Below are 27,361 nucleotides of genomic sequence, written 5' to 3'. Positions count from 1 at the left end.
ATGCTGCCCGGTTTTAAGAGTATTGACTGTGAGGAAAGGTTAAAAAGACTCGGATTATTTTCACTGGAAAGGTGATGGCTGAGAGAAAACCTGAGAGAGGTCTACAAAGTTAGGAGACGCATACATAGGGTGGATAGTCAGATGCTTTTTCTCAGGGTTGAAGTTTCAATTACAAGGGACACAAGTTGAAGGTGAGAGGAGGAAAATCTTTAAGGAGATGTGTGAGGAAAGTTCTTCCATGCAGATGGTGGTAGGAACCTGGAATGCACTGCCAAAGGAGGTTGTGGAAGCAGGCATGTTGGCAACATTTAAGAGGCATCTGGATGATTACATGAATAGGGAGAGAATAGAGAGGGAATAGAGAGATACGGACCAAATAGGGGCAGAAGGTTTGGTTTTTAGTCTAGTCAGGGCATGATGATCAGCACAGGTTTAGGAGGGCCAAAGGGCCTGTTCCTGTGCCATACTTTTTTTTTCTTTTTCAAATTACGTATTTTTAAAATCAACTGCTCAGACACATTACGACACACCACTGGAGCCAACAGACCTAAACCCAGGCCTCCTGACACAGAGATCAGAACTCAACCACTGTGTCACAAACACCCCCATAAGCAAATAATTATTTTTTACATCAACCTTGTCAGAGATGTTTTTACACATCTGTGGGTGGGGCCTTGTCCCTACTGGAGAGCCAGAAGATCTGGGTGCCATTTTAAGACATGTACAGCTGTCCTAGGGGTGTATTACAAACAGACCTGAGAAAGTTCATTCAAATAACTATCTAATTCAGTTGAGCTTTTACACCAAGTAACTCTGTTCTTTATATTTTTGTTTCAACGGTATTCAAACCAAACAGGTCAACAATGGATTAAAATATTGAAGTTAGCTTGAACCGCAGGTGTATCTCCCTATTTAGTGCTGTGTGATTTCAAGCCGATAGGTTTGTCAAACACGAACAAAGATTGTATTGTTCTTTGTTTTTTTTTCCATTCTTATGTCGCCCCAAAAGGAATTAAAAACAATTAAGAATCAGTGAGTCATACCAGGTCTCGTTGTTGCCAGTCATCTTCAGCACCAAATATAGATTCCTGGACTGTGATTTTATTCAGAGGATCACCAAATTCACAAAAAATGTCACTGCTGTCAACATTTTGCTTTCCTGGCATTAGGTTGTATTCTACGCTCCGACTTCCAGGTCTGTTCAGTGGAAATTGTTTAGATGGCAATTTTGTTACATCTAATGAGTTTGCAGTCATGATGGCCTTCTGCCCATAATGAAATGGGCTGTTGTTTTGATTTCTCAGGTGTTCTCTGACAGGCACTGCCATTATTAAGTCTCGATCTCTTTTACAGCTGATCAATTCAAGTTCACTGCCATCACCAAAGGCTGAAGGCTCCTTGGTATTGACCACACTCATTCCCCACTCCAACATAGTCTTTACACATTCACTTCCATTCTTGAAATGTTTTGCTTCACAAAATTGTGGATCTAGGTTTGTTGTATGCAAATTGGCATGATTTTTACATTCAATAGTGCACCTATTTTGGGAATAAAATCTTGGATGTCGTAATTTATAGTGGAACAAAAGTTCTTTTTGAGTAATAGCCTTAAATGAACATAGCATACATATCTGTTTTTCCATACCAGCTTTCAGATCCTCATCACTGGATAGGAATGAGACAAGTTCATTCTGGCCTGTCTTGATTCCACGAGAGCTAAATTGAGGTTCAATATCATGGTATATGAGATAATGATTAATGAGTCCTTCCTGAGTTAAATGAGTATACATACACAAGGCACATTTGTAAAGAATATCAAAGTCTTCAACTTGAGCACAAGTAACACTCTGCCTGATGCAATAGTGTCGACAAATGACTCGTCTTGATGAGCAGGTAAAATTACAGAGCTGGCACTGAAACACCACCTGTGGCTCACTGCTAGAAGTGGAAGCTACTGGAGCCCTGACTTGTAAATTGCTGACATTTCTTCTCTCTGACTCTTTCGGTCTCCCATATTTAGTTACATTTGTAGATGTATGAGATTTTTGGTAATGCTCAAATAAAGAAACCCAGTCTCCACTGAATGAACAATGTTCACAGAAACACAATGTTGAAGATCCAGTAAAACAAGGAATAACTGAATCAGCAGATTTAGAATCAAACCAAAATAAGCTGTGCTTGGGCAAAGGTAAATCTAATCCCGTCTGCACAGTCATCTTACTGCTATATTTCTGGATCTTGGGGGAAGGTATGTTTTCTTCGGGGTGTTGTCTATGACAGTGTGACAGAACTGACATAATACTGGCACTTGAAAAAGGACAGATGTCACATTTGTGCAACCGACTGCAAACATTTCCTGGTTCTATTTTTGCACTTGATGCAAGACTGAGAATTTCTCTTTTGTCTTCTGCTGCTTTTGCAAAGTTTACGTTTGAAGTTCCATAATTTTGACAGCCTTGTGAATAGTTACCGTTATCATCTGTATCAGATAGCACGACTTCAATTTCAGCCATTGCATCAAGGAGATAATCATCATCATCACAGGAAGAAAACTCAGCAGCTCTTTCAATCTTCTGTTGCTTTAAGAAAGTGTATGCCTCCATCACCCACTTAGCCTGCTGCTCCTCTGTTGTTCTACAAAATGGAATGCTTCGCCTGGGCTTTGCTATTCGATCATTAAGCAATGCAACTGTTGGCCTGCATTTGATTGGTGATGCCACACGACTTTTCAGGTTTTCCACTATGGCTTCCAATGCCAGGCACTTACTAGAAGGTGGCAGAGTTTTAATATTCAGATCACCATAGGTTATCTTCTCATAAGACGTCATCAACGGTGAAAAATGTGAAGGAGCTCCTGGAGGATCTTTAGGTATTACTGAACTTGTTTTAGCATCTGAATCATTAGCCAGAAGATAAGGTATTGAAAATTGTATTTGATCATTAATCTGTTGGACGAATGACACTTCATGACATGGATTAACATGTTGCTTTCTTAAGCAATTTTTAGATTCAGTAATATCTGATTCACTAGGGCAAAGTGATGGATTTGCAACAAAAGGCATCAAATTTACATTTTCACTTCTTACACTCCTATCTGGTTTGAGTACTCGGGAATCCTTTCTTTCCAAGGGCAGTGGACCACTGTTCAAAATTAACTTTTTTAAAGTGCACTCCTTTTTACCAAGTTTCAGTGTACTTAAACCATTGGAAAACCTGACACAGCCTTTCAGTTTAGGACTTCTAACGTGGCTATGATGCATACTCCTCACGTGGCGCAAGACACAACGACGGTACAAAGTATGAAATCGACAAATAACACAATGAAACAAACATAGTCGTTTCACATAGAATACAGTTTGGCTGTTAAGTTTTAATGTTGTTCTGACTTTTTGCCGAAAAGTAAGATGTGTTACAGATTTCTGTCGCATATTCTTGGAAGGTTTGTCACCACCAGTTATTGAGATGTCACCCGAATTGCTTTTTGAGAGAGGGTTTTCACGTTCAATTCTACACAGTTCACTCTCTCTCACTATTGTCTCTGCATTCCGAGAAGCATAATTCATTGAATCAACTTGAGAATTGGAGTCCTGTTCTTTACATCCCAAGTACCCTGGCTCCATTGTGGAGATCGGAGTCTCTTCGTCACTTTCAAAGTAACTATGTTGTTCTTTTGTATGACCTTCAAAGCATTGTTTATTGAATGTGTCATGTTCACACCACGAACAGGGCATCTTACCAGTCTCTGCAACTAATTTTCCATCTACTTCCACTTCCATCCCATCTTTGTTTGGTTTATCAGGATTAATCTGTTTTGGCAATGTATTCTGTCCTCCATCCAGAGGTAAAAACAACGAACTTTCAGACAGTTCCGTTTCCTTAGTTACTTCCAACATAGTTTCACGAAGTTGTGAGAGACCCAGGTTTGTCATTTCCGGTTCCTCAGCACTTTTGAAGGGCAAAGTAGCGTCCTTTAGCAGATCTAATTCGGACTCCTTGTTGAAAATGTTGGGTTTATTGCATTCATTATCACGTGCAATACTACACACATCCGTCACCTGCTCAATGGCAAATGTTGCATTCGTGTTGGAAAGAGCAACTTGTTTGTTTGACTCTTCTAGTGTTTCTAATTTCCCAACTGTCTCACAAGAGGAATTCAGATATTCCTTGAAAGCTGTGCATCCATAAGGATACTCACCACTCATTTGGAAATGGTCAACTGATGGAATAACATGACTGCTGTGGATCAAGTCCTCATTCAAGTCACTCTTGTTCCCAACTCTCAAGCCTTGTCCTACACAGAGGGCGAATATCACAGTAAAATTACTTAGGATTATGTAGAAGTATACAGCAAAAGACAAACACTTAGTTTTAAAGAAATATCTCTGGAATCAGAATTTAACTGTTCCTGACTCCACAGGTGCTGTCAGGGCCACTGAGTTTCCACGCTATTTTCTGTTTATATCCAGATTTCCAGCATCCATTGTATTTTGCTTTTACTGACTGAAATAATTTATTCGTAACAATCAGAAATCTGTCTCATTTACTGAGACAGAGTTCGACATTTATTTATTTGGTGATCCTGAGAGAAACACTGGACAATTAAGTTGCAGATCAAAACAACAATTAACCCTATCTGGATTGTACTGTCCTGCAGATTCTATGAAGTCAATCCATCACTTCGCTCTGAAATTATATTGTCAGAGGCTGTAACAGTTAAAGCGACAGATGTTTTTAAGCATCTTTTTAAAGTATTTGAACACAGTTAAGATGGAACAAGGCAGGATGCTCTAAAAGAGAGAACAAATGTCTGAGCAGGGGTGGGGGGTGGGACAAGCCATATGTCATTTCGTCATAAGTGTCACTCCGCCACCACAATTGTCTCAACCAGGAAAATGACTGAAGGTACAGTCAAGTATAAAATAAATCATTAAAACATATTTGGAAGATCTGAATGAAAAATGAGCAAGATTATAAAATTCCAGAACAGAGGATGTTCCTAAAACAAAGTACACTAAAAAAGATAATAGGTAAGTCAATACATTAAGGCAGACATTTCCTACTCTGGATAGATACATGCCAAAATGAAATAATTCAAATTCACACTAGAGGAACAATTACTTGTCTCCATGTTGTTATTGAATGATTTTGGGACTGCAATGGATTCACTGTTCTTCCTTATATACGCAACTTAAATAGCGGCACCTTGGTGCACTTGGCAGAGTTTCAAAGCTTACAGACAACTGAAATTTTTGATATATTAGAAACTGTGTGGAGGTTAGCATAAAGGTCAAGGCATGTTGATGGATTGAATAGGCAATTGGCAGATTAAATTTAAGGCAGGAAAGTAGTAAGTTCTACAATTTTGTTAGAAAGAATGCCAAAATTGACATAAAAAAGGGCGCAATTATAAACTCTAAATGATGTGCAAGTGCATTTTGTAGTTGATAAGGAATGCAGTTTCCTGCACTTTATACACAGGGGTACAGAGCACAAAAGTAAGACAGTCATGTTAAACCCATGTCTGATAACAATATCTGACAATGTGTGGTGTGGGTGACCAGTGCCTACGGACTGTGCCCCATAGTGGTGGTGTCCAGGAAGGAGGTCCTTTGGAACAAATACTGAATTGAAATCACCAGGTACCCATTTTGATTTTCATGTAAAGATTTGTCAATTTCCAGCTCGTTGGCAGATTTACTAAGATAAGTTGAATATTAATGAGGCGTGTTGGGCCTTTAACTAGGTGTTTAACAAGCAACAATCCCTCCTAATTGACAATTCATCACTGCATGGCAAGAAACCTACCACATCACTTGTCAAAAGCACACAGGATGGCTTGTGAAGCTTCTGACATTTAGATAGGCCCCATCAGAAATTTTGCATGATTCTGCCACAAGTCTCACGGTATATCCCATATTGTTCTAACCTTTGAGATTCCACCCTGCATGTTTATAATAATGAAGTAGGAACATCTGGTTTTATTGCTATAATTAAGTACTCAGTGTATCCAACATATCCACTGAACAATGTTTTTCTTGACAGCAACGAGCTGCATTGCTTGCACACCTACCAGTACTTAACCTAATTCCATAAACTGAACACAGTTACATGCTGGAAAAAGAAGCAAAAGAAAATAACAGTTTTATGAATGCATTCTTACCAGGATTGACAAATATCTGCATGTCAGGCTGACTGGATTGTAAATTGGAGCATGTCGAAACTGGAAAAATCTGATTGGATAATTTGTCAGGAGGGCAGTCAGAAGGCTGAAAGTCTGTATGTGTCTCTAGAATGTGAATATCTAGCTCATCAATGCACGCTGTCCCCAAATCACAGTAACCACAATGGAACATCTCAATTGCAGTTGATCACACCTTTTGGAAAACCTTCTGAAAAAGAAAATAATGTTATCCTTCTTCCATTCTTTTCAGCAGAGGTGAAACAGCAGGATATTTGAATAGGAATTGCAAATCCAATCTCTTCCCAAATTTCCAGTTTCAGTTGCAATGCTTATGGGGTCAGGTGAATGAAGAGGGAATTTAAGAAAATGAGCAAGATATATCGAATAGTGAATTATCGCTGGCCCAAGCCAACACACAGCCTAGTTGTTCACTTTAGTCTTAAGGAATACATAAGACTTCAAGAGCAGAAGTAGATCATTCAACCCACTGTGTCTGCTCCATCATTTCTGCAGTCTTTCTCCATTAAAATAATGTTAAACTCTTCCATTCTTCCCGCCAAAGTGCAGGACCTCTCAGTTTGAGAAATTACATTCTGTCAAGTTTTCATCCACACACCTAACCAGTTTGTATACCACTCTCATCCTCACCTTTCCACCCATTTTTGTGCATAACATAGTTGGCAACATTACATTCATTTCCATCATCTATATCATTAATATATGTGATAAACAATTGTCCCCCAGCACTGATCTCTTTGGCATTCCAGTAATTACTGGTGGCCATCCTGAAAATGCCCCCCCATTCCAACTCTGTGCCATTTATTAGCCAATCCTCTACCCACACTCATACATTACTTCAATACCATGTACAGTTACTTTAAATACCCTAATGTGTGGTACCTTGTCAAACACTTTGGAAATCCCAGTACATTGCATCTACTGATCTCCATTCGTATATTTGTTATTCCACAAAACTAATAAATTTTTCAGCCATGATTTTACCCTCACGAGGTTATGCTGACTCTGAGTATATCAAGCATTTTTGAATACTCTGCTATTACCTCCTTTATAACAAACTCTAGCATTTTCCCTATGCTAAGGATTTAGCTAACTGGCCTATAGGTGCTAGGTTCTTGACTCCCTGCCTTCTTGAATAAGGGTGGTACGTCAGCAGTTTTCCCAACCTCTGTGACACTTCCCAAAGAGAAAGATTCTTTGAAATTATGACCATTGCATCCAACATCTCTGTAGCTACTTCCTTTAAAATCCTTGGGTGCAGCTCATCAGGTGTAGAAATCTGACCAGCTAACAGCCCCATTACAGGAAAAAGTACTATAGCTGATCTGCAATTCTTGTTATCTGTCTCTGACTCAAGGTTCTCACACTTGAACTGAAAGCTGAATTCAACATTGCTTAATGATCATTAAGTTTATTTCCTCACCTGCCAGCCTCTCCTCCCCTGCAATTATTTAGTATTTTTGGAATGCTTTTTTAATGTCTATTACCATGAAGATTGAAGCAAAGTATTCACTGAACTCTGTCATTTCCTGGTTCCCCATTATTTCCACAGCCTTACTCACCATGGGGGTCTATGTTCACTTTGGCCTTCTGTAAAAATATCTGAAATGTTTGAATTCAACATGTTATGGTCACTGGTCCCTCAGGGATCATTCATTCAGACGACTATCAAACCTGCCTCATTATCAGGTCCAAGACAGCCTGAACGCTGGATCCACAACATGTTGTTCTAAGAATTTCATGAATTTTTCCTTGTGGCTACCTTTGATTCAAAATTTCCCAATCCACATGAAGGTTAATGTCACCCATGATTAATGCATTGCTTTTTTTGTTACATGCCCTCATGCCCTGATTTATTGGCTGCTGTGCTAGGGGCCTGCAGACTGCTCCTAACAGTGACTGCTTTGGCTTGTTATTTCTTACCTCCAACCACATGATTCTACATCAACCAATCCCAGACCCTAATAGAAACACAAATGTTTTCTCTCTCCACATATTACCAAACCTGTTTTTCTACAGTTATTTTTTGTTCTCATTTTTGATCTCCAGTATCTGCAATAATTTGCTTTTTAGTCACCAACAACTCCAGTTTACCAGCAAGCTTTGCCATTTCCAAGGAACTAGGACACCTGCTAACCTGCCTGAACTCAAGTTTTGCACTCACAACACAATGAGTCTAAAAACTTTAAACTGAAATTATTTGAAAATTCTGCCTGCATGGACACCATCTGATCCGCTCTTTTTTTTCCTAAGCTTACTATCTTTGGTGCATGCATACACATGCGTGAGCACGTGTTTTAATGTCATGTGTTCTTGATGCATTGGTTTTAATAGGGCATAAAACATCAATCTCCTTCATGCCATATAACCTTGGAATTGGGTTTCCTGTTAGATCTGGCTACCTAGATTTAATTGAAGTGTTATAACTACGTGTCAAAAAAAATAGCATTTGCTTTGACTGACAGGGTGTGTTGATGAGAAAGGAGCACATCATCCTCCTCACCAAGTTGTAACATGGCAGTAGCAATCAGAGGCAGAGAGTCATATAACACAGAAAGAGATCCTTTGGTCCAACTTGCCCATGCCGACCTATATTCCTAAACTAAACTAGCCCACACGCCTGTATTTGGCCCATATACCTCTAAATCTTTCCTGTTCACGTAGCTGTCCAAATGGTTGTACTTGCATTTACCACTTCTGGCAGTTCCTCCTCCAGACAAATCACCCCATGTGTGAAACGTTGCCCTTCGGGTCCGTTTCAAATCTTTTCTCCTCTCACCTTAAAAATATGCTCTCTAGTTGTGAATCCACCCACCCCCACACTAGAGAAAAGACCTTTGCTATTTCCCTTATCCATGCCCCTCATGGCTTTATAAACATCGAGAAGACCACCCCTCAACCTATGCTCCAGGAAAAAAGTCCCAGCCTATCCAGCTCTCCTTATATCTCAAACCCTCCAGTCTCCACAACTTCCTGGTAAATCTTTTCTGGCCCTGTCCAATGTAATAATATCCTTCCTACAGCAGGAAAATCAGAACTGTTTCGACAAAAAGTGTTCCAAAAGTGACCTCAACATCCTGTACAACCTCATCATGATGTCCCAACTCCTTATATTTAGTGGTTTGAGCAATGAAAGCGAGCGTGCTAAATGCCTTAACCACGCTGTCTACCTGGGACCACACCTGAACCGCTAGGTGTCTCTGTTCGACAACATTTCCCAGGGGCCTACCATTAACTGTACAAGTCCTGCCCTTGTTAGTTTTACCAAAATGCAATACCTTGCATTTATCCAAACTAAACTCCATCTGCCACTCTTCTGCCCACTGGTCCAAGTGATCAACAGAAACTTACAGAAGTATCAATTTGGTACTAAATATTGCAAGATACAAGGTGTGCAGTAAAGGTAAGAAAAGAAGAAACGAAGTAGGGTAGGGGGTATTGGTTAAGAAGTGCAGTGCAATGGAAAATGTCTGTCCTGAAGGGGTCAAGAACAAAACTCATTTGGCTAGAGTAATGAATAAAAATGGTTTAATTGCTCAGTATTGTCTAAAAACCACCAAATAGTGGGAAAAGGTGTGGAATAACAAAGCTAGAAGGTAATTACAGAGAGTTACAAATATTTGTAGATTAGCTGTAATGAGAAACTTGTATTTGTCTGAATGTTAACCAGGACAGTTGCAGCGTAAAGTGCAGAGATACAAGCGTTCCTTGATTGAGTTCAGGAGAAATTCTCGACAGCAGACTGTGTCCAGTCCAGCAAGCAAAGAATCATGCTCAACCAGTGGAATAAGGTAGGCCAAGTAGTTTAAGTCCCTGCAGGGGAGCATTTAAAGGGTCAGTATTAGATTGTTTCATGAGATTTAGGATGATAGTGAAAAAGAACAATGAATAATCCAGAGCAAAAATAATTACCTGGGAGAGACAGCTGATTTCAAGAGGGCAAGAATGGACCTGGGCCAGATAGATTGGAGCCAAAAAGAAAAAGACTATCTACCTTCTGGGGATGGTTCAGACACAATCAAGGTGCATTCTCTCAAAAGCAAAAGGCAGGGCAAACAAATCCTCAGATCCCTGGATGAAAACGAAGATAGAAACTAAGATAAAGGGAAAAACTGTTTTTAAAACAGATGCCAGGTAGAAAATACAATTGAGAACCAAGCTGAATTACATGGTTCAGAACAGATATGACAAAGCAACAGAAAGAAAAAGGTATTTGGAGAGAGACTGGCAATACCATACAAAGGAAAACCAAGTCTTCTATAGGCACATACATAGTAAAAGGATGTTAAAAGAAGGAAGGACTAATTCAAGGTCATAAAAAGGGAATTACACAAAGCAGGAGCATGGCTAAAGTATTAAATAAATACTGTGTATCTGTACTTTACCAAGCAAACAGATGCAATCCAGAAGAAGGTGAGAGAGGAGAAAGTTCAGCCATTAGAAGAGTTCAAAATTGATACAGAGATGGTTGTGGACTGACTGTATTTAAAGTTGATAAAGCAATAGACCAGATGAAATGCATCCAAGGATATTGAAGGAAATGACTATATTAATTGCAGAGGCACTGGCCACAATCTTTCATTCCTGAGACCTGATTAATTGCGAACATTCCACTTGTTCCCTAAAAAAAAAGTAGCAAGGAATAGCCTGTCAGCTACAGACCAGTTAGTTCAATAATACAAGATAATATTAATAATCATATGGACAAATGTGCATAAATTAAAGATAGCCAGTGTGGATTTCTCAAGCCAAAAACCATGTCTAACTAAATTATTGCAGTTTATTAGGGGTATAGAGGATTAATGAGGGTAATGCTGCCGAGTGGTGCACAAGCATTCCAAAAAGATGTTTGGCACAGTACCACACAACACAAGACTCAAGTTCGAGCTCAGATTATGAGAGACAGCAGCAACAAGGATACAAAATTGGCCACATGATAGGAAACAGTAATTGTGAATGGATTTTTTTTGAGCTGTAAGTTCGAGGTGGAGTTATCCAGGAGTCTCGCTTTACTTGACATTGGCCTTGGAGCACAAGGCATCAGTTCAAAATTTGCTTACAAAAGATATGTTGTGATGAAACAGGAAAGAAAGAAAAAAAGGCAACAAGAAATGTATTTGATTCGGGGCAGCACAGTGGCTCAGTGGTGAGCACTGCAGCCTCACAGCGCCAGGGACCCGGGTTTGATTCCAGCCTCAGGCAACTGTGTGTGTGGAGTTTGCACATTTTTCCTGTGTCTGCGCGGGTTTCTTCCGGGTGCTCCGGTTTCCCTCCACAGTCCAAAGATGTGCAGTCTAGGTAGATCAGCCATGCTAAATTGCCGGTAGTGTTCAGGGGTGTGAGAGTTATGGGGGATGGGTCTGGTTGGGATGCTTCAAGGGGCGGTGTGGACTTGTTGGGCCGAAGGGCCTGTTCCCAGACTGTAGGGAATCTAATTAATCTATCAATTTAAAATTAACTCCTTTGGCTTCATGTTGAGTACTTTGGGCACCCCCAGCATGCAAATTAAATTATGCACTCACTGCTTTTTATTCGGGTATTGAGGAGGTTTCATGAACTGAAAAAAAAGGGAGAAAAAAAGATACATCCCTCCAACACCTACATTCATTTTGTCTCAAAGACACAACTACTTTCAAGGCAATTCCAGATATGGTCTTCTTTTTTCACTTCTCAATTATATTGTCCAATAATGCAACAAAAATAATACACATTCATTAGGTGCAAATCATGGAAAAGACTTTAGCCAAGATCACTGCAGAAGCTCATGCCATTTATCCCAAGCATGTCCAAGAAAAAGAAAATTTCTGAAGAAGGGTTTAGGCACGAAACGTCAGCCTTCCTGCTCCTTGGCCTGCTGTGTTAATCCAGCTCTACACCTTGTTATCAAAGAAAATTGGGGATCTTGCATTTCAAGTGTTTTACAGTATTAAAAAAACTCCAAATTTTATTTTCTCTCTCTCTCTCCTTAAAGACAAAAAACAGAGAATGAAATAAAGGCATGAGTGATACCAGTGTTAGGGAGACAACTGGAAAGCATAACAACACGTACTATATGTTTCTTGGAGAGTTTGTGGCTTATGACAGATTTTCAACAACATTTTATGAAATGCAGATTTTTTTGAAGAACTTACAGAATTTACTAGAAGAGTAATTGATCTGGCTGACAATGATTTCCAAAACATTTTTCATAAAATATCAAATATTTCCTGAGAGTACTCATGAAATTATTTAAATATTATCAAGCATGCATAAGTAATTGAAAACACAATGTCAGTTATTCATGGAAAGATCTGACAGAAACTTAGCTAAGAGCAGAATTCTCGATGGGGTCTTTACTGGGTCTGTTCATTTTCGTCATTAATTTTTCTATGTCCTTGCCTAGATAAAACTAGACAAAATTACAGTTGATAGATAAAACATTCATGAGGGTTAGCAATTTGGAACAGTCAGGCTGTAGATTGGTTTAGATAAATTGATAAAACGGGCCTCATATGGCAGACATTATTGAACATGGAAGTGTAGTCTTTCACATGGGGTTAGGAGAGTTCTTGAATGTCTATAACCATGATGCAATACTAATTAAAGATCAAACAAGGACCTCATTATATTAAGATAAAGTGAAGCAGCTGTAAAGGAAAGAAAACAGGGTGTTGAATTGCAAATAAGGGAAGCTTTCAGTGTGATGGGTAAATCACAAATGATTTGGCCACTAAGTGCCATATTTTCCTGTGAAGGCTCCAGCATCAATGTTCACTTTCTATGAAGTTTAGAAAGACTATGAAATTTAAGCAGGAATAGGCTATTCACCCATCAAACCTTCTCGATCATTTAATCAAGATTGCAGCTGACGTGACTGTGACCTTAACTGCACTTTCCTGCCTGCTTCCCATAACTTTTGATGATGTCAAAAATAACAATATATTTGAGGCTGTATTAGACGATTACCCTGGCTCCAATGTTATTTGTGATGAAGAATTCCAAAGGCTAACAATCCTTTAGTAGAAGAAATTCCTTCTTATCTGTTTTAAATGAGAACCTTTACTTGAAACTGTGCTCCAGTTTTGGATTTTCCATAAGGGAAAACATCCTGAACTGCCACTAATGCAAGTATATCATTGATGAAGTAGAGATTCCAGAACTGTACACAGCATTCATAAGTGCAGTCTCACCAAACTCCTGTACAGATGCAGCAAGATCTCCCACTTTTATACTTCATCCTGCTTGCAATATATATCACATTCCATTTGCCTTTCCAAATAAAGTTATTTTCAACAGCTGTGTGCTAATACTTTCTGATCTATAGGCAAGGACACCAAGATCCTTCCGTGCTCTGAAGTCTCTTTCCATTTTAATAATAATTTTGCTTTTCTATTCTTCTGGCAAGGTGGGCAACCAATGTGACAATATTACAGTTTACTGCATTACATACTCTTGCTACAAAACTTTTGTTCTTGCGTCAGCTTTTCCCACTTTAAGATCATCCTGCAGTCAACGTCGCAATGAAGCCAGTTGGAGCAGGATCGGAGTGAACCTGGGGGTAAACAGCAGCAGTGAAGCTTCCTGATAAAAGACGAGGTTCAAATTGTGATCTGCAGTAGCAGTGGGAGCAGAGTGATCCTTCAGTAAATTTAGAAGCAGAGCTCGAGGGGGAAAAAAGATGTGCTTAATACTACTTTTAATTGCTTACAATTTCTAAGGTCTTTGTTTTGGCTTTACAGTTTTTAAAGGCTATAGTGGAGAGGACCTCAAATACTTAAGGTTATTTGATTTTAAGAGCAGTCTAAGGATTTAGTTTAAAGATGTAAGGCACAGAGGAGAGCTCTAGTCTGCATTCTGGTACAGTTCCACTGCCCAGGATCAGAAAATGCGCAGGAAGTGTCTTCAGCTGCAGCTCCTGGAAGCCTGAGCTTCAGAGCTAAAGGGGCAACTAGGGATAGTCTGGAGCATCCACAAGGCTTGAAGTAGTGTGGATAGCACAGAAGTGGTCACTCTGCAGGCAAGAATGGAATAGATGATCACCAGCCAGAGAGAGAGAGAGAAAGAGGAAGAGGCAGCACAGGAGAGCCTCTGGCCATTCTCCTGAAAAACAGGTATACTTCTTTAGATGCTGTTGGGCAGAATGTCCTCTCAGAGGAAAGTAGCAACCGCCAAATTTGTTACACCATGCCTATACCACATGGGTGAGGAGAAATAAGCGCAGAAATGCAATACCAATAGGAGAATTAAATGTAAGAAGAGGGGTTTCTGTGGCTCCGAGACTCCAAGATGGTATACTGTCCCCAGGGTGCAACACATTGTCTCCAGCAACATACATATTAAAAACGATGAGTTGAAGCAGAATATAGGGAATTAGGACGTCAGTTATGAAGTACAACAAAACTAGCGATCTCAGGATTGCCAATGTCATGCCAATATAAAATCAGATGAATATATAGAGGCTGCAAGAGGGTGGGTTTCAGATTCCTGGGACATTAGATCCATCTCTTGGGACCGGGGCAAGTACAAGTTGAACTGGTTGCAGCCGAGTAGGACCAGGACCCAGGGTTGAATTTGCCAGTGTGGTTGAGGAGAGTTTAAACTAAAATGGCAGGGGAATGGAAATCTTTACAGGGTGAGGGAAAAGAGAAAAAGTACAGTAAAAACAGAAGACAGAATGGGAAATAAAAGAGATTGACAGAGAATTCAAGGGCAAGAGTTGAAAAGGTCCACAGTGCATAATAATGCGAATGGGGCTAAGAACATTTAAAATGATAAGTCTTAAGGCCTTGTTCTTAATACACAAGACATTCACAATAAAATGGATGAACTAGTTGTGCAAGTAGATGCAAATGGAAATGATATATTTGGGATTACAGAGAAATGGGTGTAGGGTGACCAGTGATTAGAAGTTAATGTCCAAAAGCATTCAGTTTTTAAGAAGGACAGATAGAAAAGAAAAGGAAGCAGGGTACTGTTGTTAGTTAAAAAGAGTGCATTAATGCATTAGTGGAAACTTTAGCTTCAATGAAGTGGAATCTGTATAGGTGGAGCTTAGAAACACAAGGGGCAGAAAACAACAGTGAGAGTTCTCTGTAGAATCCCAACAGTAGTGATGTTGGGGATGGTATTAAATACAAAATTAGAGTTGAAAGCAATAGATGTACAATATAATTATGGTCAGATTTATCTTACCTATAAATTGGGCAAATCAAATCAGTAACAATACTACTGAGGAGGAATTGCTGGCGTGTGCAAGAGGTGATTTTCTGACTCAATCAAAATGTTGAGGGCCTGACAAGAGGACAGGTCACCCCACCGTCATTGTGCAATGAGAAAGGGGTAGTTAGCAATGGAGCTATACAAGGTCCCTTGGGAAAGTATGACTGTAATACAACAGAATTATTAATTAAAATGTAGTTGATTCTCAGACCAGGGTCCTGAATCTAGATAAAGGAAATTGCAATGGTATGAAATGCAATGGAGAACATTACTTAAAAGGGAGGACAGTAGATAAGCAATAGCAAACATTTTAAAAGCATATGGGAGGAACAATAACAAGTTTAATTTCTGTCTGACACAAAAATAAAATGGAAAAACTGACCTGACCATGGTTAATAAGGGAAACTAGAGGTAGTACTAGGTCCTTGGAAAGGGTATACAAATTGGTCATAAATAGCTGATCTGAAGATTGGGAGCAGCTTGCATTTTAGGATGCAGGTGCAGCAGTTGGTAAAATAGACAAATGGTATGTTGGCCTTCATACTTAAAAGATAAGTACGGAGTAGCAGTATCTTGCTGCAGTTACCTTGATGAGATCACACTTGGAACATGGTGTACACATTTGACTCCATATCAGAGGATGGATGTTCTGGCTATGGTAGGAGTACAATAAAAATTTACCAGACTGATTCTTGGGATGGCAGAAATGACAACTGAAAAGAGATTGAATCTGTTAGAGCTACATTCATTGAAGCTTCAAGGAATGAAAGGGAGTTCATAAAAACAATTCCAACAGGAGTAGAGAGAGTAAATGCAGGAAAGCTGTTCCCAATGAATGAGGAGTCCATAAACAAATGTCAAAGTCTAATGATAAGGGGTAGGCTAAGACTGAGATCAGCTGAAATGTCTACACCCAGGGTTTGGTTGAGGCCAAAATGTTCAAAGCTTTCAAGGAATTAGACATAGTTCCTAGGGCTAAAGGGATCAAAGGGTATGAGGGGAATGGGAGACCAGGTTACTGAGTTGGATGATTGGCCATGACCATACTGAATGGCTCTAAGTGCCAAATGGCCTGCCTTCTCCGGCTCCCATGTTTTTTTTTAAAAAAGAAGAGAAACTCGCAAAATATAATCAGCTCTTATCAAGGTCAATACGATAAATAGTTGAGACCACAGCACTATTTCCTACTGCACTCCACAGCTTATAGTTTACTAATCTGAAAATAACCCATTTATTCCAATTCTGCTTTGTTTTAGCTGATCCTCCATCTAATTCCTAGAACAACTTATTCGCGTACGCAGTAACTTACTATGTGGTACCTTGTTGTCCAGTTCTCTGGAGCCTCACCTGAGGCCAAACACGATTCAAAGATAGCTGTTAAGGCCCCAGCTATTCTTTCCCCTGCTTCCCACAGTATCCTGGGATAGATCCTGTCCTGCCCTGGGTACTTTCTACCTTACAATATTTCTAGACACTCAACACTTCCTCTTTCATTATGTTGCCCTGCCCGAGTATTCACATACCTTCCCATACCTCCAAATCTCTCATGACCATGACCCTCTCTTTGATAAATAATGTAAAGTACTCATTAAAAGGATCTCACCAATTTCCTCCAGCGCCACACATAACCTCCCTCCTTTATCCAGGAGTGAGTCTAATCTTTCCTTAGCTACCCTCTTGTTCCTAATACATGTATTAATACCTTGGGATTCTCCTTAACCCTGCTGGCCATGGACATTTCCAAGTTCTTTTATCCCTCCTAACTCCCCGTTTAAACTCGTTCCTACTTCCTCAATATTCAAGAGCTTTGTTTTAGATGCCTAGTCCTTGGATGTGCTTCTTTTTTTTGACTAAGCTGATATTTTTCCCCCCGTCATCAAGGTTCCTGAATCCTGCCATTCCTGTCCTTCACAGGTGCATGCCGGTCCTGCACTCTTATCAACTGGTCTTTTAAAAACTCCCACGTCAGACATGGACTTAGCTGCTCCCAACCCACATTCTCCAATTCTTGCCTAATTCAGTTATAGCTGGCCTTCGCCTAATTTAACATCTTCATACAAGGTCCAATCTTGGCCTTATCCATAAGTATTCAAAGACTTAGGAAATTACCGTCACCATTTCCAAAATACTCCTCCACTGAATCTGTGATCATTGGCCAGGTACATTTCTCAGTACAAGGTCCAGTACGACCCCCATTCCTCGTTGGGCTTTCCACATACCGGCTAAAAAAGCTCTCTTGGATACTTCCAGCAACTTGCTCCCTATCCAAATCCACGACACAAATGGAGTCCCAGTCAATACAGAAATTAAGAACACTCACCACAACAACATTATTTTCACATCTTTCCAGAATCTGACTGCATGTCTCTTCCTATATCTCCTGCTGACAGCTGGGAGGATTGTAGTACAATCCCAGCACTGTGATTGAATCCTTCCTATTCCTGAGGTCTATCCATAATGCCTCACTGCAAGATAGCTCCAGGGAGTCCTCCCTCAACACAGCTGTGACATGTAATGCAAATCCACCACCTCTTTTGCTTCTTCCTGTCTCATCTAAAACACAGATATCTCAGAATGTTAAGCTGCCAATCCTTTCTCTCTTTCAACCATGTTTCTGTGATAGCAACAATTTTACAACTGCATGCACTAGTCCAGGCTTTAAGTTCATCCATCGTTACTGTTATACTTCTTGCATTGAAGCAAATACAATCCAAGCCTCCAGTTCTGCTGAGCTCAGCAACCTCTCCCTGACTGCTTTCCCTCTTAGCTATAATTTTCCTTAGACTCAAGCACTTCCTCAGTCTCTATACTAGTTATCTGCTGCTCCAGGTCCTATCCGCCTGCCATATTAATTTCAACCTTCCCAAGTGGCATCATAGAACCTTCCTGTGAGGATACTGATGACCCTCCAGTTTAGGTGTGATCCATCCTTCCTGCACAGGTCCCACCTTCCCTGCAAGACACCCCAATGATCCACATATCTGAAGCTGACCCCCTAAACCAGCTCTTCAGCCATCTGCTCAATTGTGTTGTCTGTTCCTAGCCTCAGGTGCACGTAGCATGGGACATAATCCTGAGATTACTACCCTAGATGTTCTGTTTTTAAGTTTACAACCCAAGTCCCTGATTTGTTGTTGCAGGATCTGGTCATTCTTTCTACCAATATAGACAATGTATTCTGCCTCTTTACCCCCTCTTCAGGAATGTTCTGTACCTGCTCAGAGATATCCATAACCCCAGAACCAGGGAGGCAGCATATCATCCTGGAGTCTCTCTTGCGATCACAGAAGTACCCATCTGTGCCCCTGACTATTAAATCTCCAACTGCTATTGCTTTACTATGCTTTGTCCCTCCCTTCTGTTGGCAAGACATCGTGCATTGCTCTGGGTGTTGCTGTCATCACCGGATGGGCAAACCCCTCATTAATATCTAAAACAGAGGACTTGTTTGACAGGGGGATAGCTGCAGGGACCCCTGCTCTAACTGCCTGCCCCACCTAGTAGTCACCCATCTACCTTCCTGTACCTTCAGTGTGACCACATTTCTATAATTTCTATCTATGCCGTTCTCTAACGTGTGTGCTCCTTTGTGTCTCCAATTGCTACTCAAGTCAATCCATTCGTTTAATAAGCAGCTGAAGCTGGGTACTCTTCCTGCAGATGTAGTCATCAGGCACTCTTAGCATCCATGACTGACAACATCTCGCAGATGGAATACAAAACCGCATCAACTGACATGACTAACCCTCTGCTGGCTGTTAGGTAGCTAAGTTTTAACTTGTAATCTAAAAATTACAGTTATCACTCTCTAACAAATAGCAGCACCACCCCCCCCCCCCCACCAACTTACTCACTACCTGAACTCCCTGTACTAAGTAGAAGATGAACTGACTGTACTAACCCTTTAGAAAAGCTGAGGTACTTAACCTGTACTGCAGTGAGATTCCTTCACTTGAAATGCAAAGTGTTCACTGCTCTACTTTTGCACTGATTTAAACAATGCTGACTCACTGCACACCACTCCCAGTCAGCTTCACAGCAATGTTGACTGCTGCACACTGCTCCCAGTCTCATTTTCAATTATTTTTAGAGTCACAGAGGTACAGCGCAGAAGGAGGCCCTTCGGTCCAACTTGACCATACCAACCAGATGTCATAAATTAATCCAGTCCCATTTGCCAGCATTTGGTCCATAATCCCTCCAAACCTTCCTACATGTTTTAGAATTAGAATATCTTTATTTGTCATATGCACTCAAAGACAGAAGTACAGCAGTACAGGGAATGTTGCCTCTTACGGCACAATCTTAGGTACAAAGTGCCTAGGCACAAATCTTAGATACAAAAAGGAATAGAAAAGAAAGAGTATCAGAGATAATGGGAACTGCAGATGCTGGAGATTCCAAGATAATAAAATGTGAGGCTGGATGAACACAGCAGGCCAAGCAGCATCTCAGGAGCACAAAAGCTGACGTTTCGGGCCTAGACCCTTCATCAGAGAAAGAGTAGTTGCATTACTTTACAGTGATTCATAGTATATGTTAAAAGGATAGACATTACAATCAAATAAGCAAATGACAAATAAAAAATTACATTGCAGTAGCTCATCACAGGGGCTTCCACACATGGTCTGACCACCCATGCCCAGCAACAGTCCAACAACTGTCTCCACTCCAAGCCTCGAGTCCACTCTGCACCGGCTCTCGGCTGCTCTAAGATTAGGTTTTCTCCAGGACTCATTTCCCTACACCGACCTCCAGTCTGGGACTGCTTCCCCGTGCTGGCCTTGGCTCCGGAATTCACCTCCGGGGCTCTCCAGCTCCTTCATTCCCCTCTGGTTAAGTCCCGGTCAAAACGTTGAAAAAAACAACCCAGACAGAGAGAAAGACAGAGAGAAAGACAGAGAGAAAGACAGAGAGAAAGACAGAGAGAAAGACAGAGAGAAAGACAGAGAGAAAGACAGAGAGAAAGACAGAGAGAAAGACAGAGAGAAAGACAGAGAGAAAGACAGAGAGAAAGACAGAGAGAAAGACAGAGAGAAAGACAGAACGGAACAGTGGAGCGTCTTAATCTGCTGCTATCTGCCTCCAATTATCAATGCTCTAAAATAGCCATCTAGATGCCTTTTAAAATGTTATTGTACCATCCTCCACTTCCTCTGTCAGCTCATTCCATACATAACCACCCTCTGCCTGAAAAATTTGCCCTCAGGTCCCTTTTAAAACTTTCCCCTCTCACATTAACCTATGCCCTCTAGTTTTCATCTCCACTACCCTGGGGAAAAGTCCTTAAATAGTCGCCCTATCCATGCCACTCACGATTTTCAAAATCTCTAGAAAGGTCACCCCTCAGCCTTCGACACTCCAGGGAAAAATCCCAATCTAATCAGCCTCTCTCTATAGCTCAAACCCTTCAAACCTGGAAACATCCTTGTAAATCTTTCCTGAACACCTTCAAGTTTAACTACATCCTTCCTACAGTAGGGAGACCAGAATTGATGTAATATTCCACAAGGGGTCTAACCAACGTTCTGGTGTGTTTCATTATTGTTTATATGCCTTCTTGATCTCAGGTGCTTACTTTTTGTTCTGCCTAATCTAAATCCCAATCCTTACATGCTTCCACATTTATTTAGTCTACTCTCCATGACCGAAACCTGCCCTCCAACAATAGAATGTGTTAAGGTCATGCTCTGCCGGTGTATTTTCTATTCAGCCCAAAGCTCCTCTCACAAAGGCAACATGTTTCAGTTCCCTTCCATGGAATGCAATGCAATCTCCGCAGATTAAGGAAACATATGTTTGAACTGCTCAGCTCTCCCCACTTCATCGTAGTCCTGGCCTGATTTGTCACACTGCTAATAAGCCAAAATGACCCACATGTCCTTAACTTTTAGTGCAGATGAAATAAATAAATCAAATTTCAAAATGTTAAAAAAAAATTAAAAGTTACTTTCAATTCTATAACTTTGTTCACTTCCATCACTTGGCTCACCCCATCTGTTGCTGAAACACTGAATGACACTTTTGGCACATCCACACATGATCACTTAAATATCTTCATGAACAGCCTCTTATCGATAGTCCCCCGCCTCTATAATCTTTAGTTCATTCAAAAGCCAAATTCAAAATATTTTTAAATAAATTGGCTTCCAACTTCCATATTTAAAAGTTTTAGCAAAGATCTGTAGCTCGGGTTACAGATGAGGTTGTTGACTTGCTTGTCGAGCTGGCTTGTTTCTGTTCAGACGTTTCATCACCATGTTAGGTGGCATCATCAGTGGAGCCTCTGATAAAGCGATGTTATTCTACTCTTCTTGGAATTTAAACTGTCCAGTCTGTACATGAACGTCAGCTAACAGCGAAACAGCATGACAAACTCTCCTTAGTATCGGAACATACAGACAATGAAAGCCATCAGTTTAACTGGGACAAGGTAAACATAGTAGCCCAAAACTAACACAGACATGCACGGGAATTCATACAGGCATGGGTCTCCAACCATACTTCAAATCAACAAACATACAGAATTGGACCCCATACACAAACTCACACAGATCAAAACCAGAAATGACAGCACTCAGCATAACAGAACAGACAGTGTAAATTTCAGGCAAATTGCTTCATTAGAGGCTCCACCTAGCATGGTGACGAAACATCTGATCAAAAACAAACCAGCTTGGCAGGCAAATCAACAACCTCAACTTCCGTATTTCTCTGGGTTATAGAGGTGTTGCATTTTTGCAATCCATGCCTAGTTCAAAAACTCCTCCAATAAATTTGTGTATGTAAATATGTCATTTGTACAGGAAAGGTGTGTCCCTGTGATCTTAATCAATAGTATCCACCTGCAAGCACAAATTCTACAGTTTATTCTAACCTGAACACATGTTAGCAATACCCAAGTAGTACAGAGCCTTCATTACAACGTAAAACATTTTTCTTTAAAAGCACTGAACATGTTGAGCATGAGAAAATTTTACCCATCAGGAAACAAAAATATGTTTGTCATCTTTAATGCAGAACAAGTTGGGAGAAGTCCCATGGCCCCTCTCTTTGGCCGTCATACTCCACACACCTGTCCAACATCTTTTTTAAAAAATGGAGATCAATTTCTGCTATCTTCTTAGGCAGAGGATCACAGATCCACACAAGTGAAATAAAGCTCTCATAATAATCAACTGCATGGGTACATGAATAGGAAGGGTTTAGAGGGAGACAGACCAAATGCTGGCAAATGGGACTAGATCAGTTTTGGTTATCCGGTCAGCACAAAGGAGTTGGACCAAAGGCTCTATTCCCGTGCTGTATGACTATAAGAAGTATGTGCCACTGGTATGGTGAGCATTTGTCGCCGTTCTCTAATTGTGCACGAAAATGAGTGGCCTGCTCGCATTTAAGGGTCAACATAATTGCTGTGGATCTGGAGTCACATATAGGCCTGGGTAAAGGATGGCAAGAGTTCCTTTGCTAAAGCATTTCATTGAACCATGTTATTCTTGATAACGATTGATGATAATTTTGTAGTCGCCAGTGAGACAAGTTTTATATTCAAGGTTGTATTGAATTTTTTAAAAAAAATGTAGACAACAGATCATTCCTTGGAAATAAAATAACTGCTTTCTTGGGACACTAAAAGCAACATTGGCCAACTGTACAAGAAGCTAGGAATTGGCTCAAGGCAGACAGCTATGCAAGCCATTTATGTTGATTGATCATATTAAATTGGTGTTAATGAGACAATGGGATGGAGATGGTAAGACAGGAAGTTTAAAGAATTCACTGTCAAACTGGATCAAGCCACACATATATGCAAACCATTTAGCTTGATTTACTATTTGAATAGGTGTTGATGGGACAACAATGCAAGGTTTCCGGTGGAACAATTGATCAGAGTTTCAATGGGACCGTTTTGAGACTGCCCAGCTCCTAAGGTTGGCTTAAATCAATAGGGGAAATTACAATATCCAATACTGCCTTTTCCAACACCCTTCTTGGGACAGAAGTGCAATTTACATGGAGGATCTGAGCTGTGTTGACTACAACGTTATATCAAACTGCTGTTGTTAAGTAATAGCGAGAAATCACAACACCAGGTTACAGTGGTGTTGTTACAATGGTATCAATGTGGACTTCACCAGCTTCAAAATCTCCCCTTCCCCCACCGCATCCCAAAACCAGCCCAGTTCGTCCCCTCCCCCCACTGCATCCCAAAACCAGTCCAACCTGTCTCTGCCTCCCTAAACTGTTCTTCCTCCCACCCATCCCTTCCTCCCACCCCAAGCCGCACCTCCATCTCCTACCTACTAACCTCATCCCACCTCCTTGACCTGTCCGTCTTCCCTGGACTGACCCATCCCCTCCCTACCTCCCCACCTATACTCTCCTCTCCACCTATCTTCTTTACTCTCCATCTTCGGTCCGCCTCCCCCTCTCTCCCTATTTATTCCAGAACCCTCACCCCATCCCCCTCTCTGATGAAGGGTCTAGGCCCGAAACGTCAGCTTTTGTGCTCCTGAGATGCTGCTGGGCCTGCTGTGTTCATCCAGCCTCACATTTCGTTAACCAGGTTACAGTCCATCAGGTTTATTTGAAAACACAAGCTTTTGGAGGGTGAGTCATTGTACAGAAGGACTGAGGCTCCGAAAGTGTCTTCAAATAAACCTGCTGGATTATAATCTGGTATCATGTGATTTCTGACCTTATCCACTCCAATCCAACACCAGCATCTCCACATCGCAAGTGACAGTAAGCCATTATACTTGGAGATGCGCTGGATAGCTGTATTTAAAGGGGACTACTCAAATCAAAGGACTTGCCACTCCTTCCGACAATATTAGCACCAAGATGCAGGAACCTTAGGACTAGAAGAAATTCTCAGTTTGGCCAGTTGCAATTGGGGTTGTATAAATTTCTTTACCATCTTGCGTTTCTAAAGTGGATTTTAAACTAGTGTGAGAACATAGACAGTTAAGAACTGTAAGGTTACTTGGGAAATTAGAGCGAAAGACAGCTTTCATAGAACTACATGCATACATCGTGTGTCAATGATAATAAACCATGTCCCTTGGTAGACCACGCCTCAAATAAGTACCACTAGGTAAATCACAAAAACAACACTTATTAAATTCTAAGATAGTAGGAACTGCTGCTGCCGGAGAATCTGAGATAACAAGGTGTAGAGCCGGATGAACACAGCAGGCCAAGCAGCAGAGGAGCAGGAAAGCTGATGTTTCGGGTCAAGCTCCTTCTTCAGAATTGGGGGAAGGGGATTCTGAAATAAAGAGAGAGAGAAAAAGGGAGGCAGGTAGAAGTTGGATAAAGGACAGACAAGTCAAACGGGTGAGGATGGAGCTAGTAAAGGTGATGTAATTGGGGAGCTAGGGTGGGGGTTCATCAGTCTGTGGAAGATGGGCAGATCAAGGAGGCGGGGATGAGGCTGGTAGGTAGAGGTGGGGGTGAGAGGAGTGGATAGGTGGGAGAAAGGATGGACAGGTTAGGGAGGCGGGGATGAGCTGCGTTGGTTTTGGGATGCTGAAGGAGGAGGGGAGATTTTGAAGCTTGTGAAGTCCACATTGATACCATTGGGCTGCAAGGTTCCCAAGCAAAATATGGAGGTGCTGTTCCTGCAACCTTCGAGTGGAATCATTGTGGCACTGCAAGGAGGCCCAGAAGGGACAGGTCGTCCAAGGAGTGGGAGGGGGAGTTGAAGTGGTTCGCAACTAGGAGGTGCAGTTGTTTGTTGCAAACAGAGCATGGGTGCTCCACAGCGGTCTTCAAGCCTCTGCTTGGTTTCCCCGATTTAGAGAGAGCCACATCGGGAACAGCAGATACAGTATGCTACATTAGCAGATGTGCAGGTGAACATCTGTTTGATGTGGAAGGTCTTCTTAGGGCCTGGGCTGGGGGTGAGGGGGTTGGTGTAGGGCAGGTGTAGCACTTCCTGCGGTTGCACGGAAAAGTGCTGGGTGTGGTGGGAAACATGGAGCTGTCAAGGGAGTCCCTCTGTGGGGAAGGAAAAAAACTTATTAAATTCTTCCAGTCACCACAAGAGAATTATCACCTCGGAATTATCCTAGGCCTCTGCACCATCAGTCCAGTGACATTGCCCAGCAACACAGTGGCTCAGTGGTTACCACTGCTACATCACAAGTGCCAGAGACCAGGGTTTGATTCAGGCCTTGGCTAGTTGTTTGGGAAAGTCTGCACCTTCTCCCCAGGTCATTGTGGGTTTCCTCCAGCTTTCTCCCACAGTCCAAAGATGTGCAGGTTAGGTGAGTTGGACATGGAAAATGTAGGGTTAAAGGGATAGGAGAGGGGGTGAGTTCGGGTGGGAAGCTCTTTGGAGGGGTCTCGATGAGCTAAATAGTCTGTTTCCACACTGTTGGGATTCTATGAATCAACTACTGTCTCTCCAAATTGGTAGACAATAAAACTTACACAATATTATATCAAATTGTGGTTTTGTCAAAATCTTTACAAGGAAAGACAATGTATAACGATTTCACAATGTGTTAAGATCTAACAGGTTCAGTAATTTCAAACCTGTTCAGAAACAAAAAAACTTAGAATCTACACTGCACAACGCAGAATTAAAGCATCGCTGCATTCTGTCCAATTTGCATCAAACTGCATTATGCATTAAAGGAGAAGGTGATGGCTTAATGATATTATTGCTGAACTGTTAATCCAGAGCCCGAGGTAATGTTTTGGGGATCTGGGTTTGAATCCTACCATTGCGATGGTGAAATTTGAATTTAATTTAAAAGAATCTGGAATTAAGAATCTAACGATGACCACAAATCCATTCTTTTTTAAAAAAGAACTGCAGATACTGTAAATCAAAAACAAAAATAAAAATTACTGGAAACACTCAGCAGGTCTAACATTTAAGAACAGAAATCAGAGTTAACGTTTCAGGTTCAGCAATCCTTCTTCAGAAGGATTCTGATGAAGGTTCACTGGGCCCAAAACTTTAATGCTGATTTCTCTTTATAGATGCTGCCAGGCCTGCTGAGCATTTCCATGAATCCCATGTTGATCATTGGGGAAAAAAAACCCAATGATTCACCTATGTCCTTCAGGGAAGGAAGCTGCTTTCCTATTTCATGCTAAATGTGACTCCAGGCCCACAGCAATGTGGTGGACTCTTAACAGCCCTCTGGGCAATTAGGAACAGGCAATAAATGCTAGCCTGGCCAGAAATATATAGAATACACAGACACTGGGTTGCATGTTTGGCAGATTCTCCTTGTTCTGGTATTCCAAATCTGGAATTTTTAAATTATTTCTGTTTAGCTCTTAAATCGCTTTGCAGGTTTCCACCCCCCGCCTTTTTTATTCCCTAACTCTTGCTTCATGTTGGTCTAACAACTTGCAATGGTCATATACCAACAATGTACACAGAAAAAAGTGATGGGGGTTGTTATTGACATAGGTCAGTGACAGCGTAGTTCCAACTGAGTTCTCGGCAGCAATTTCACCAAAATGTTCAACGTTCCTCATATCCCAAGTAGTCAATTGTCCTCAGCAGAGTCCTGACATAGGGAACATTTTAAACCAAACTGAAAGTGTTTACATTGAAACCCAGTACAGCAAAAAGTGCATCTAAACGGGAGATTGCGAACCCACTGTTGTCCAACTTACAACTGACACATGTACCTTCAAGCAACAGTGAAAGCTAGCGAGTGTGGGTGGAATGAGGCCCTTATTATCAGTCAGTTTTTGAACGATTCATCAAATATAGGGTAAAGCCAGTGGCCTCTCACTGGAAGGCTCATCCCAACCGCCAGATTCAAAGCCAACCAGGAGGGAAGCAGGTGGCCAAGCTAGTGAAAATCCGCATCTAGTCTATTCCCTACAACATTATCTTTACCTCGCACCCACGGCCAGTCCAAGAGCATCAATCAGAAGCTGTTATACAAACACCATATTGCCCGGCAGCCCTCGGCCACCACTTCGCTCTCG

General features: G+C 41.2%; 2 protein-coding genes across 2 annotated transcripts in view; both read right to left on the bottom strand.

The window, feature by feature from the left end:
* Nucleotides 1-2,944, bottom strand: part of LOC125465955 (zinc finger protein 462-like) — a 63,274-nt gene extending 60,330 nt beyond the window's left edge. The window contains exon 1 of the mRNA XM_048559989.2: nt 1,044-2,944. Within this exon, the coding sequence (XP_048415946.2) occupies nt 1,044-2,828 (1,785 nt within the window). The 5' untranslated portion in view covers nt 2,829-2,944. The remainder of the gene's footprint in view (nt 1-1,043) is intronic.
* On the bottom strand, nt 2,873-27,361 carry LOC125465956 (uncharacterized). Its single transcript, XM_059638542.1, has 4 exons — nt 27,270-27,361; nt 6,161-6,386; nt 3,087-4,291; nt 2,873-2,893 (listed from the first exon to the last, which is right to left on the bottom strand). The coding sequence occupies exons 2-4, from the start codon at nt 6,351-6,353 to the stop codon at nt 2,873-2,875; spliced, it is 1,419 nt and encodes a 472-aa protein (XP_059494525.1). The 5' UTR covers nt 6,354-6,386; nt 27,270-27,361.

The sequence above is a fragment of the Stegostoma tigrinum genome, chromosome 30, assembly GCF_030684315.1.
Source record: "Stegostoma tigrinum isolate sSteTig4 chromosome 30, sSteTig4.hap1, whole genome shotgun sequence".
Classification (NCBI taxonomy): Eukaryota; Metazoa; Chordata; class Chondrichthyes; order Orectolobiformes; family Stegostomatidae; genus Stegostoma; species Stegostoma tigrinum.
The sequence above is the reverse complement of the archived record's forward strand: the minus strand, read 5'-3'. Positions and strand labels throughout refer to the sequence as shown.

What these genes read in the sequence shown, in the direction of transcription:
- LOC125465956 (XM_059638542.1), bottom strand. Translation starts at nt 6,353, where the DNA reads ATGTTCCATTGTGGTTACTGTGATTTGGGGACAGCGTGCATTGATGAG. An exon ending in GCAGATATTTGTCAATCCTG is followed by an intron (nt 4,292 to 6,160) that starts GTAAGAATGCAT and finishes CCCTCTGTGTAG; the next exon opens with GACAAGGCTTGAGAGTTGGG. An exon ending in TACTCAAACCAGATAGGAGT is followed by an intron (nt 2,894 to 3,086) that starts GTAAGAAGTGAA and finishes CTAATGATTCAG; the next exon opens with ATGCTAAAACAAGTTCAGTA.